Here is a 12,316-nt window from a genome sequence, read left to right as displayed (position 1 = left end):
CACCAAGCCTGGTTCGTCAACATGGCATAATACAGAAGATTGCTGTGCAGAATGGCGCTGGGACCAGAGCTGCAGATGTCCCATTCTTTTAAATGGGTCTTTGTGTGCTGCAGATAATAGTTGGGAAAAACACTGCCAGAGACACTGCTGTCAAAACTGTTCCCAGAACAAAGTTCTGGTTAAATAAGCTGCACAATCAAGCAATGAAGGTTTTTGATTGTTTCAAAGTATGTTTTTATTCAGGATCAGACAGTATTATAGTAACATGTCCCTGCTGAGTGTGGGGTAAGCGTCACGGAGAAGTTGCGTGCAGCTGCAGCCTGCTCCTAGGACTTCGCCTTCGGCTGTGGTGGCTCAGCCCCTCCCCGGGGTGTCTGGGGTGCTGGGGCTGTGGGGCTCTCATTGCAGCTGGGGGCTCACGCCAGGGTGCCGTGAGGTCCCTGGCAATTGCACCAGACCCATCTCCCGCTGGGCCAGTGACATCATCAGAGAAGCTCTTCTAGGGACAAGTCTGAACTTTTCCAGCTTGCCCCGAATGCCCTCCACCAGGACCAGCCCCGCGGGGACGGTGAGGAGCTGCACAGGCTCCGACGGTGCCAGCTGCCTTTAGTGTTTCCAACCTCTTGCACTCATTGAGCCAAGCTCTGGGTCAGCAGCCGCAGAGGGGGAACACCTTCAAGGGACCAGTGTCCTTGAGATGTTGGGTGCCTCTTCTGGGCCTGTTCTTGTAGGGAGCCGCCTCTGGGGGCCGGGGTGGGGGTGGGGGGGCACATGCTCTTCAGCCCCAGCCCTCTCCCCTTAGATCAGCTGATTGTACTGTATTGTGTATCAGGTAATTATCAATTTACTTTTTGTCTATGATTCATCCTGCCAAAGGTGCATAGCTTCGTGCTGCTCACAGCTGCACTTCCAGCTGTGCTCAAGAGAGCACATCTGTCTGTCTGTCTGTCTGTCTGTCCTTCCTTGTTTGCTCGTTGTTGGTGTTGGGAGAGGAGGACATCTGCAGAGCTGGGCAGTGTTGTCAGATGCCCAGGACCCAGCTGCCAGGTCATTGCTTTTGTCAGAGTCAACACGACTGTTGCCTTTTTGAGAACGCTTTTGGTTAGATAAATCTGATTTGATAAATTTGAGGTGATTTTCAGTGGGGGTTGTCAGCAGTTCACACCTGATACTACCCGTAACTCACATGCTTTTGTGGCTTTGCAGGATGTGCTGTTTTCGGCGGGTTGTCACACAGCAGTAGCTGGGAACCAGCGTGGTAATTACAGGGATCAAGGGAGGTTTTGACCAAGGGAGTGTCCCCAAGGGAAGGCAGTGGTACAGGCCACTTCCAGTCACCGGTGGCCCTGAGGGGACCATGCCCCTGGCCAGACAGGGAGGACTTGGGAGTGAACGCTTCCTGGTTCCAGGTGGAGCCCATCGTTTGCAGACTGGGCCTGGCCCCTTCCCTGCGGTGGCAGCCGGTACCGGCAGCAGTGACAAGCAGCTGGGGCAGCTGGAGCCAGGGAGCCTGGGGCCATGCTGGTGGGTCAAGGCCATGGCCCATGCCACCTGGGCTTGTGTGGAGTGCCACAGGGGATGACCTTAGTCCTGGGGTCCTTCCTGGTTGGCCACAAAAGTTATGGACAGACCCATGGAAAGCAGGTAAATGGTTCCCATAGAGCTTCATCCAGCTGCTCACCATGGTTCATGTGCTTAACGAATCGCTGATACTTTAATTATATCACTGCAGATAAACCTAGGAGGCAGCTTTAAGCTTTGCTATCTTGGCTATGCCTAAAGAAAAACCAAACAAAAAGTGATTAGCTGGCTTTATCCTTAATGTTTATGAGAACTGTAGAACAAGTTAATGTTATCTTTTTAATTACAAGTGTTACACAGATGTTAATTACTAGGCAGAGATTATATTTCAGTTACCATCAGTGCCATCATAATACAAAATGGATATGAAGATTACTGTTAAATGTGTCCAGTGATACTGCGGCTGTGTCAGATGCCTTCTGTTTCTCTTCAGAATAGCATGATCCCTGTTTGTTGCTTTCCTGATAGCAGCTTTGAATTTATTTCAGGGTTTTTTATGTAATTGGTAAGATTCTGTCTGCGTCTCGTGGTACAGAACCGCACTCAGACGGCGAAGCAGAGAGGGTCCTGGAGGCGCTGGTCCCTGCAAGCCCGGGGCAGCACCAGGGGGCTGGGGGGTGCAGCCTGCGGTGCGAGCCAGACCCATCCTGCCCGCTGCCGGCACCGCAGCTGTCCCGCTCACCTCCCACATGGGCATTGCTCTGGTTAATTACCAAATAAAGTCCTCTCTAACTATGCTTTAAAGACAGTGTGACAGCAGTTTCCCTCCAGCTGATCAGACATAACTGCTTTCTTAAGAATGAAGTGAACAGTTTATTGTCTTGGTTTAACAGGTGAGCCACTAGAGGAAAGCTTGTCTAAAGGAGATGAACTTGTTAAAAATCAATATTGGACATTATTCGTTCAGCCACAGAGCAACACATCGTTTGCAGCAGACCCTTTCTTACCTGCTTTACTGTTTCTGTTTGCTCAACAAACTCACTCCGCTTTGCAAGGAACCAGTAATCACAATTTTCTCGCTCTTCTCGGCGAGGAAGAGCTGGCTCTCCCTGGTTTTGCAGTCTGTATTCAAAGTCTCAAACCCTCACTGAGCACCTGTGGGTGGTTTCCAGCTGTACTAGAGTGACTGGTATTTAACCCAGATGCTCCCTGTGAGCCCAGCGGTTGGGGTGGTCTTAGTGGAGGTGCAACAGGCACGTGCTTATGTGGCCCTATCACAAAATACCAGTTCTTTTTTTTCTCCCCATTTCTGTAACATTTAGTTTTCAAAACTGAACTCAGTTCTCCAAAAATGCTTGAGCTGTTTATACATCATCGTAAGTGCCTCCTTACTGTTTCTGGCCCTTCTGAATAAAGAACTTGTTTTTTCCTGCTCCAGAGGCTGCAGATCTCCCATTTCCTCAACATCCTTCCTGAGGCTACTGCCGTGCTGTGCCCTGGAGCGAAGACTTTTCCCCAGGCGGTCCCAGAGCCTCCTGATGCGTTTGGGTGCCACGGGCAATTTTATGTTTATGCTTCATGTTTCAAGGTTTCAAGTAAAATGGTAGCTATATAGCTACTGGGGAAAATGGAGAGGAATTTGGCTCCAGCAGCCCAAGAACAGAGAATGAGCTCTGCTGGAAGCCCAGCCAGCACCCTGCCCTGCTCCAGCCTGCACCTCAGTGGGACCCAGCTGTGGGACACCGTGCTGGTGGCCCTGGCAGGCCTGGTGACTGCTAGGTCTCGCTGAGCTTGCACAGCAGAAGCGCTGCAGGCTGGACTGGGTTCTTGCCCAGTACTTCATGTCTTCTGGGCTCTGGTCCTAGGCCACCAGCGCAGGAGGTGGTTGATGTGGGGGTGACTGATAGTTCCTTTGCTGGGTAAAAGCTTAAGGCCAGATTTGGGTTGTGCTTTTGCTTATGGTAGTTCCTCATGACTTCATCAGGCTTGGCTTATTTTTGAGAGCTGAAAACCACTGCTGCAGGTGCTGCCGGTTACAAGCTGTGTTCCCCAGGGCTCAGTGTGGGGGCCAGTTCTGTTTAATGTCTTCATTAATGATTTGGACAAGGAGATCAAGTGCACACTCAGCCAGTTTGCAGGTAACACCAGGTTGGGTGGGAGTGTTGATCTCCTTGAGGGTAGGAGGGCTCTGCAGAGGGATCTGGACAGTTTGGACCGATGGGCTGAGGCCAGTTATATGAGGCTCAACATGTGGAAGTGCTGGGTCCTGCCCATGGGTCACACCAGTCCCAGCAGCACTGTGGGTTTGGGGCAGAGCGGCTGAGAAGCTGCCTGGTGGGAAAGGGCCTGGGGGGGGCTGGTTGACAGCTGGCTGGGCATGAGCCAGAGGTGTGCCCAGGTGGCCAAGAGGGCCAGGAGCATCCTGGCTTCTACCAGACATAGTGTGGCCAGCAGGTATTTAAATGGTATTACACCTGGACATATTTAAAAGACGTGTATATGTGGCACCTGAGGACATGGGTTAGTAGTGGACTTGTCAGTGCTGGGTTAACAGTTGGACTTGATGATCTTAAAGGTCTTTTCCAACCTAAATGGTTCTATGAATCTATGATTCTATGATTCTATGATTAACGGTTGGAGAGGGCTGCTGGGATCAAATAATCTCTGCCAGAGGTATCTGCATCGTCGCAGGGTCACAGCTGTTTCCAGAATGATCACTTACAACTGCAGTGCTTTTCATCTCTGGAGAAAAGGAAATACAGAGACTTTTTTTTAACCATTTCATTGTCTAACTGGAGTTTTGTAGGTTTTCTGTATTGGGAATCCAGACATTAATACCCAAGGGAGGTCAGCAGAAGTTGGAGCAGAAATCAGTATGTGTGGGCAGGGTGCAACCACTCCACATAAGCATTTTTATAAGCTAGAGCAGTGTTCGGCTGTTTTTCACCACTGTGTAGGATTAAGGTGTTCGATGTTGGTGCATAGTGCTTGCTGATGCTGAGCCTTGACTCTACTCTAAACCCAAAATAAGCAAAATCCAGCTTTGTACGCTGAAACTTCCTGACGGCTCTCAGCCGAAGTCAATGAAGTGTCTGTGTACGTAAGGATTATGGCGCATTTGTCTTGTCTTTCAAAGGCAGAAGCCACTGAGCGATTCAGGGAGAAAACCTGCTTCTCACTGTTCAGAAGCAAAAGGAAGGTCTCTTGAACGCAGCTGTGGGTATTTGCATCAGATGTGACGGTAACGTCCTGCAGAGGAGAGGGTCACGGGTGCCTTAATTTGACATCTGCCTTAGCAGAAGAAAAAAATAATCTTTGTGCAGCTGAGATCAAGCAATCTCAAGTATTATCAGCTCTGCAGATCCTGCCCAGAATGCAAACTACTTGCTTTTGTTTGAGCTCAGACAAATTGTGCTGTCCCTTTATAATTAGTTTGAGATAAGTCAGGACGTGCTATTAAATGATTAGATGACCTTTCATCTGAGTGGGGATTTCAGCCCACTGGATTCCTTCAGAATCAGCAGGAAAAAAGTTATTTGATTTCTAAAGGAGAAAAGGCAAAGCCTGCCTAAGAAAGAGCAAGTTGGGCTGAAAAATATACAGAGCAGCAAAAATGTAGGCGACTGGGGAAAGTATCCTAAAGGAACAAGAGCAAAAAACCCCACCGTCTGAAAAGGACATAATGTCTGAGCCCCCTGGACACCAGAAAACACCCAAACCCCAACTCCCTATTTCCATGCCAACTTACACCATGGTTAGGCGGAAAATAGAAATAGCTCTTGTAAGCAACGGCTCCATAAGTGTGATGCAGGGGAATAAGAAGCCAAATAATTCCTGGCAGGTTGTGGACTTCGTTTCTGCTTTTGGTGCTTAGCACATAGTGTGATGGAGAGTGCTTTGATCCTAAAGAGTAAAGTTTATCCTGAGGCTTTATCCTAAAGTCAGGTTTGTGTAAGAGTGTAAATGGTGTGTATGCTCCCTACAGAAAGAGCAAGGTTCATCCCTGCAAATTACAGTTGTGGTGTGGGTGGTAGTAGAAGGTGAACTGGTCAAAAGTGTAAGTCCCTCAGCATGTTATACTTATTTAGTCCCAGTATTCGTTTTTGTTTGGTTGGTTTTGTTTCTAAACCTTAAATTATGGTCTGCTATTTGAAATTCTTAGTGTTTTCCCTGGACCAGTTGGAAGCTGGTGAAAACAGACACCACCAAGCTGACTCCAGGACAGCGGTTCAGAGCCATGCTCGCTGCTCCCACTCCAGAGGCTGCTGTTCATTTGTTCTTCTCAAATTAAAGCTGGTCTCTTTGTCCCCCTCCTTGATTTTCAGATGCTACAGGAAAATCAGGTGAGCTTTGGGTGCTGTGCCATGTTTCCATGTGGTGTCTGTTTGCCCCATGGGAGCACTGCCAGAGCTTGGCATGGCACGGCATGGCACAGAGGGGCCCTCCAGGTGCCTGGTGCTGCCACAGCAGAGGGACGCCCCGCTGGGATGCCCACTTCTGCCACAGAGGTTCCTCTTGGCTTCCCATCCCTGGGCTTTTTGGCCATTCTCACACCTCTCTCTCACTGATTATTGGGACACTTTAAATGGATGGATTTGCTGTCAGCTCAACAGAGGGTGAAATGTTTTGGCAATGGGAAGCCGCAGGGACAGCTTTGCAACAAATGAGGTTGAGGATGTTCTCAAGGCGGTGCCGTGTGACAGCAGGGATGGCAGGGAGCAGCGCTGCGCGTCTGCCCTTGGGAGAGGTGGTGACAAAAATCTCCTGGGTGCTCATGAGAGTTGAACAAAGTCAGGCTAACTCCTTAACCACTTTTGCTGATAAAAACAAACGTTGTGCACAAAGTGGAGAGGCATCTCTGAGCACTTCTGTTCATGTATTGCATTTTTTAATGATAACTCTTACCTGCGAGAAAGGTATTTCAAAACTGAGAGTAGGTTTGCCCAACCTGTTACTTAATATCACCTAGGTCAATGGTCCTTGTTAGTCTCCTCTAAATTACTGAGACAGCTGGAGCTGTTGAGTGAAGACCCAAGATTGTCCTGGATTCAGGTGAAGAAGCTGCCAGCTACGGTGACAACACAGGCATTGTCATTGTCTGGGGCCCCATAAAATGAGATTGAACTGGGAGATGTTAAATGCACATCTCATGTCCTGAATCACAAATGCAAGCTCCAAACCCTTTATGCCTTTAATGCAATAAAAGCAAAGGCAGCTGTATACAAACCATTTGGCAGCAGCTGAATGTTCAGGGTATCTGGGACTCTATTAAATCTTTTATGTGCCATGTCTTGAGCAATATACTACCAGCTGATGCCTGCCTTCTGCTTCACAAATCTGGCAGCGTTACATGCAATTTTTTCTAATGGCTGTATTTAACCACTGAAAATTTCCTTTGTGCGGTGAGGGACCGCATTGTGCAGAATGAGGACAAAGTAGTCTCTCTTTCTGCTTTCTTGCCTTGCTTCGCATTGTAGATCTGCTTGAAAATGGATTGAGATTAATTTAAAAAAACACCCTGACTTGTTACCAAGTAGATGTTTATTCCTTCCCCAGGAACAGATGCACGAAGGGAGAAGCACAAAAAAGAAAAGATACGTGTTGGGGCACTGACGTCTCAGGGGGATGGACGAACGCATTTCTGTAACCGGGGCATTTTATGAAGGGTGCCTGGCTGTGGCAGGGGGCCTAAGTGGCCAAGCCTGGCCGGGCCCCCCTGACACCGGTCCTGATGTTGGTTTGACTTGCACTGGGTCCCCGCCAAGAGCTGCATCAATATGGCCATTAACTATTAATGTCTGTGGTAACTATAGCGGTACAAACAGAGCACAGCGAGGGCACTGGAGATGTGCCCTCTCGCCCCAGCCACCCACCAGCCGCGGGCATGTGCCCCCACGTTGCCCAGCACAGGTCAGCCCCCGTGCACCCGTCCTCGTGGCTGCCCCTGCCACCCTGGCGAGTTGGGAGGCTTGGCTGAAAGAAGGACGTCTCCATCGACACCCACATGGCCATTCTTTTCCAGAGAACAGGGAACAAAAATTTCCAGAGTGCCAGAAGCTGGTGTTGCTTTGTACGTAGGTGATGCTGTTCCATTTCAGAAAACTATTATGATTACAGAGTACAAGAAGTTTTCATCATTTTCTCATTTATTATACTAGGTTTCCATTTTCCCTGCAGAGAAACAAGAAGCAAATGACATAAATATAGAATGCAGTACCTATTAAGATACTGCAATTCACAACCCCCCCAAAAAAAAATTTTAGAAATTAATGAGCTTCTGTAATGTGAGATAAACTGGCAACAGGAAAGAATGTCATTTGGTGCCTGGGTGGCTGTTATTCAAAGGTTTGTTTTTAGAGAAGTTATGTAGCAATGGTGATGTTTTAAAGGGATATTGTTAGGTCTTTTCTGCTTGAAGAATTTATAAAGTCTAAAATTACTTTGCCTGGTTTATTAAATGTACAACCAGTTTAGTCTGTGGCTAGGCAGGGGTTGGATCCTGCTGGTGCTTTGCATCACAGTAGGTACTTCATTGTTATTCAGTTTGCACGAAGCAAGGGTTCCACCTTGTGCGTTTGTGTCCTGAGCAGTGCCAGCAGCTGTACTGAGCTGTACCGCAGGCACAGAGGGGACTGTGCCAGCCGGCCGGAGCTGGGGATGCCCCTTCCTGCGCGGGGGCTCAGCGGCGCGGGGGCACAGCCGCCCTGTCTCAGCACAGCTGCCCGCACCGCACGCGGCTCTCGGCCACACGCACCGTTTGTGGGCATCGGGCTTGCTGGTGCCACCGCAGCGGCAGGCAGCTGGCAGCGGCGGTTCGGTCAGGGGCTGAGCCGGGCTCTGACGCCCCGGTGGCTTGAGAGGCAGCTTGCCATGGCCACGGGGCCGGGCTATCCACCCGCCGGGCTGGCCAAGCCCGCTCCCGCACCGAGCTGCAGCCGGGCTTTGCCGGCGGTGCCAGCCTCTGGGCAAAGCTGGGGGTCGACCCCGAGAAAAATGCTCAGGTGAAGCTGCCCGAGAAGTGAGCCTGTAATGTGAGGTCTGAGGTGTGCTTGGAGTTATTTCAGTGCGTAATTTTCTGTTCTTACCGTAATTGTAACGACGACTGCAAAATAATCCCCATAATTTCTGTGTGCTTCGCTAATTGGGATGTTTTTATCAGGCTAATGATAACCACCTATTATTTTGTCACCTTCTTGCTGCAGTGTGTCCTTGATGATATTATATTGTGCACCATTAGCACTTGCAAATGGTTATTAATGGCAGTATTTTAGAGGTGCGGAAGAGTTCGGCTGCTCCCATCTGCCTGCGATGCTTTCTGCTGTCCGTGGAAACTCCCGTTACTTGCTCCCGTGCTGTGTAAATGTGACCTGCTCTCTGATGAGCTGCCTGAAGCCACCCCAGGTCAGCGTCCCTGCGCCGCTCCAGGTGAAGGCTGTGTGACCGAAATGCCAAGTCGTGTCTTTTTCAAAGGAGATACACCCAATGCATTGTAACCATGAGCGTGTCTGATAATTAAAAGAGGACAGATGTAATTATACCAAATGTAGACATTTCATTAGTTCATTTAAAAAAGTTACCTTGATAACTAATTAGCTCTTTTAAAAATAGTTACCTCGGTAATAAAGGTGTCATTAGCAGCAGAAGACCGAGGGAAGCACAGCGAAGGCAGTGCTGGCTGGGAAGCCCGTGCCAGCCCGGCATCCCTGTGCCACCGGCAGAGCGCGGTGCCAGGGCCAGGTGCTGCGTTATCCCTGGGCCCGGGACCGGTGGCTGCCGGGCAGCCTGGCGCTGCGTGCCGGGAAGGGGTGGCTGCCCACAGCCGCGGGGAAGGTGACGTTTCCTGGGGGAAACCGCGGTGGCACCCTGCTTGCCCGGCCGTGAGAACGGGCTGGCTGAGCCACGCGGCAGGCGCACACCGGGCAGGGCTGGCAGGCAGGGGGTCCCGGCCACCCCAGGCAGCTTGGTCAGCAGCGTGGCCCGTGCCCAGGGAAGGACGTGTCCCCGTTCACAGTGGCTTGGTGCTCCTGGAGGCTGGGAGCCTGGGCCGGGCATGCAGGAGGGGCTAGGGGATCACAAACCCCGTGCAGGGAGGGTCTGTGTCTTGCAAGGATGGAGCACCGCTGCGTTTTGAGGGGCACAGTGTTCGTCGTTGTTGCTGTCAACAAATTTACATTTTAATCGCCTTCTGCTAAAACAAACAGGATTATTTTGACCTTTCAGAGCGCAGCTATGTACGCAATAGATTAAAACCAACCTGCTGGAGGCTGGCAGCCAGCGGATGTGAGCAGAATGGAGTCAAGGCTGGGAGAGGAGCCCTGCGATCGCCTGAAGCTGGTCTCCATTCCGAGGCAGAGAGCACAAAGCTCTCTCCCACAGCTCCCAGACACCACTCCCTGCCGGAAAGCTGTCCCCAGGGCCAGCCGTCGCATCCTGGAGGAAGCTCTTGCATGGCCGTGCAGTTAAAGACAGCTGGGGTGGGACGGTGCAGTGCCTAGAACAGGGGCACATGGGCACTGCACTTGGAGCAGGGATGCTTACGTCTGTAGGTCCCAAGTCACAGCCCAGGGATCAGGAATATTTGGTAGTGGGGTAGAACTACTGAGCGGCTTGGGTCTCAGTCTGGTAAAAGCAGCACGTGAGGATATGGAACAATTTACTAAATCTCTTTTTTCCTTCCCCTTCTGTGGTACTTTAGGTGTGTATTGTGCAGAAGAGAGACACTGAGAAGATGTATGCCATGAAGTACATGAACAAACAGCAGTGCATCGAAAGAGATGAGGTTCGCAATGTGTTCAGAGAGCTGGAGATCCTGCAGGAGATCGAGCACGTGTTCCTGGTGAATCTCTGGTGAGCAGCTCCTTTCCCTCTGCCTTCTGGGGCCGCCTGCCCTCAGGTACTCACAGAGCCACATGCTCCCCATCCTCCTGGAGTCATGGCTGTCCATGGGAATACCATACAATCAAAGTCCATGATAACGTGGAATCCAGTCAGGAAACATAGCACAGAAGCTATCCAAATGTTACGGCATCAAACGTTTTAAAACAGCTTAGTATCTGTTTTTCCACTAAAAACTTTTGTGTCTTTGTTAGGTGTTTTTCACAGCCTTCTTGCAAATACCACTATCAGGTCCCCCCTAAGGGACTCCCTACCAATTTAACCATCAAATATTTTTTTACCATGGTGTGTCGGTGTGCAGCCTGACTAAGGTGTCTTGGGGCACTGTGATGCTTTTGCTGACTGCTGTTAAAGAAATAATCCATCTCATGTGTGTGGAGATACTGAGAATGGTGACAGCCTGTGGTGAATCAGATACCGCGTGGGGCCATTTTTTGTAGCAAGCAACAGCTTGAAAAGTCAAAGAAACTGGCATGTTTAGAGATGATGATTTATAACTTTTATTAATACAAAAAATATACAAAATATGTAATGTTTTACAGAGTAAGCATCTGGTCTCTTTCTAAAAGGACTCAAATCTTGCAGAGACTGGCTAACAGTTTAAATAAACAGAACTGCCCTTAGCTGTAGCCAGTGTGTTCAGTAAAGTGTTTCTGAGAGAGGTCCCACCTCAAAAGGTTGTGGTGGGTGGTTTCAAGCTGTCCTGAGTGTGTCTGGGTCTGTGCAGGCACTGCAAAGGCGGCTCCACAGATGTACACTGAGGGATGCTGCTGGGGTGTGGGGGTTATTATGGTTGTAGGGAAGCCAAGGAGATACATTGCATGTCATTTTTTACTGTGACTGTCTAGACAGGATGTATTTCAAAAGCATTACCAACTAAAGCTATTTGTTAGATTTCAGCCTGATTTGAGGACTTCTTTTGAAACTGGACTCTAAAACATTACACAGTAATGAGGATAGTTTTTACCAGTGCACACAGTCAAATTAGTATTGAGCAATTTGAAATGTAACTTTTTAATGATCTGTTGCTGAAAAAAAGTTATGAGATCTCTTTAAATTATCAGGTGCAGGGCCTTTTGCTGGAGGACAACTAAGGGCAAAAAGTGCTTTGCAACACATTCACTAGTCAAATAAAATATATTCCTTTAGAGCTCAGATGTATCATTATCAAATTTTGCACATGCTGTCGTTTAACCCTGGCTGGCAACTGAGCCCCACACAGCCGCTTGCTCACTGCCCCTCACCCAGAGGGATGGGGAGGAGGATCTGAAAGGAATGTGAAACTCAAGGGTTGAGATAAGAACCATTTAATAGGTAAAGCAAAAACCCCACACAAAAGCAAACCCAGGAATTCATCCCCCACTGCCCACGGGCAGGCGGGGGGTCGTCCATCCCCAGGGCAGCCGGGCTCCACCACACGTAACGGCTACTCGGGAAGACAAACGCCACAATGCCAAATGTCCCCCCTTCCTTCTTCTTGCCCCAGTTTATACACTCAGCATGATGCCATATGGTATGGAATGTCCCTTTGGCCAGTTGGGGTCACCTGTCCTGGCTGTGTCCCCTCCCAGCTTCCCGTGCCCCTCCAGCCCTCCCGCTGGCAGGGCCCAGGAAACCGAAAAGTCCTTGATTTAGTGGAAACATCACCCAGCAACAACTAACATCAGTGTGCTATCAACGCTGTTCTCACATCAGAGCCAAAACACAGCCCTGCGCCAGCTACCAAGAAGAAAGTTAACTCCATCCCAGCTGAAACCAGGATAGCACAAAAAGCTAATTGACACATTTTAGATAATAGTGCATTATATCCTATGATCTTTGGTTAGTTTGGGATGAGTCCCTAGCAGTCAGCCTCGTGACACTCTCCCGGATTCTGCTGCAGGGTGCTCCAGGTAGTTGG

General features: G+C 49.6%; 1 protein-coding gene across 2 annotated transcripts in view; it reads left to right on the top strand.

The window, feature by feature from the left end:
- The window catches only part of STK32C (serine/threonine kinase 32C), a 97,019-nt gene that overhangs the window by 69,621 nt on the left and 15,082 nt on the right, over positions 1–12,316 (top strand). The window contains exons 1-2 of one of the 2 annotated variants that reach the window (XM_040607114.1): positions 8,755–8,922; positions 10,217–10,368. In XM_040607114.1, coding sequence (XP_040463048.1) covers positions 8,830–8,922; positions 10,217–10,368 — 245 coding nt within the window. In that variant the 5' untranslated portion in view covers positions 8,755–8,829. Of the gene's footprint in view, positions 1–8,754; positions 8,923–10,216; positions 10,369–12,316 lie in introns of those variants that run through there. The other variant, XM_040607113.1, reaches the window with a different exon arrangement.

The sequence above is a fragment of the Falco naumanni genome, chromosome 9, assembly GCF_017639655.2.
Source record: "Falco naumanni isolate bFalNau1 chromosome 9, bFalNau1.pat, whole genome shotgun sequence".
Classification (NCBI taxonomy): Eukaryota; Metazoa; Chordata; class Aves; order Falconiformes; family Falconidae; genus Falco; species Falco naumanni.
This window is presented reverse-complemented; position numbering and strand designations above follow the sequence as displayed.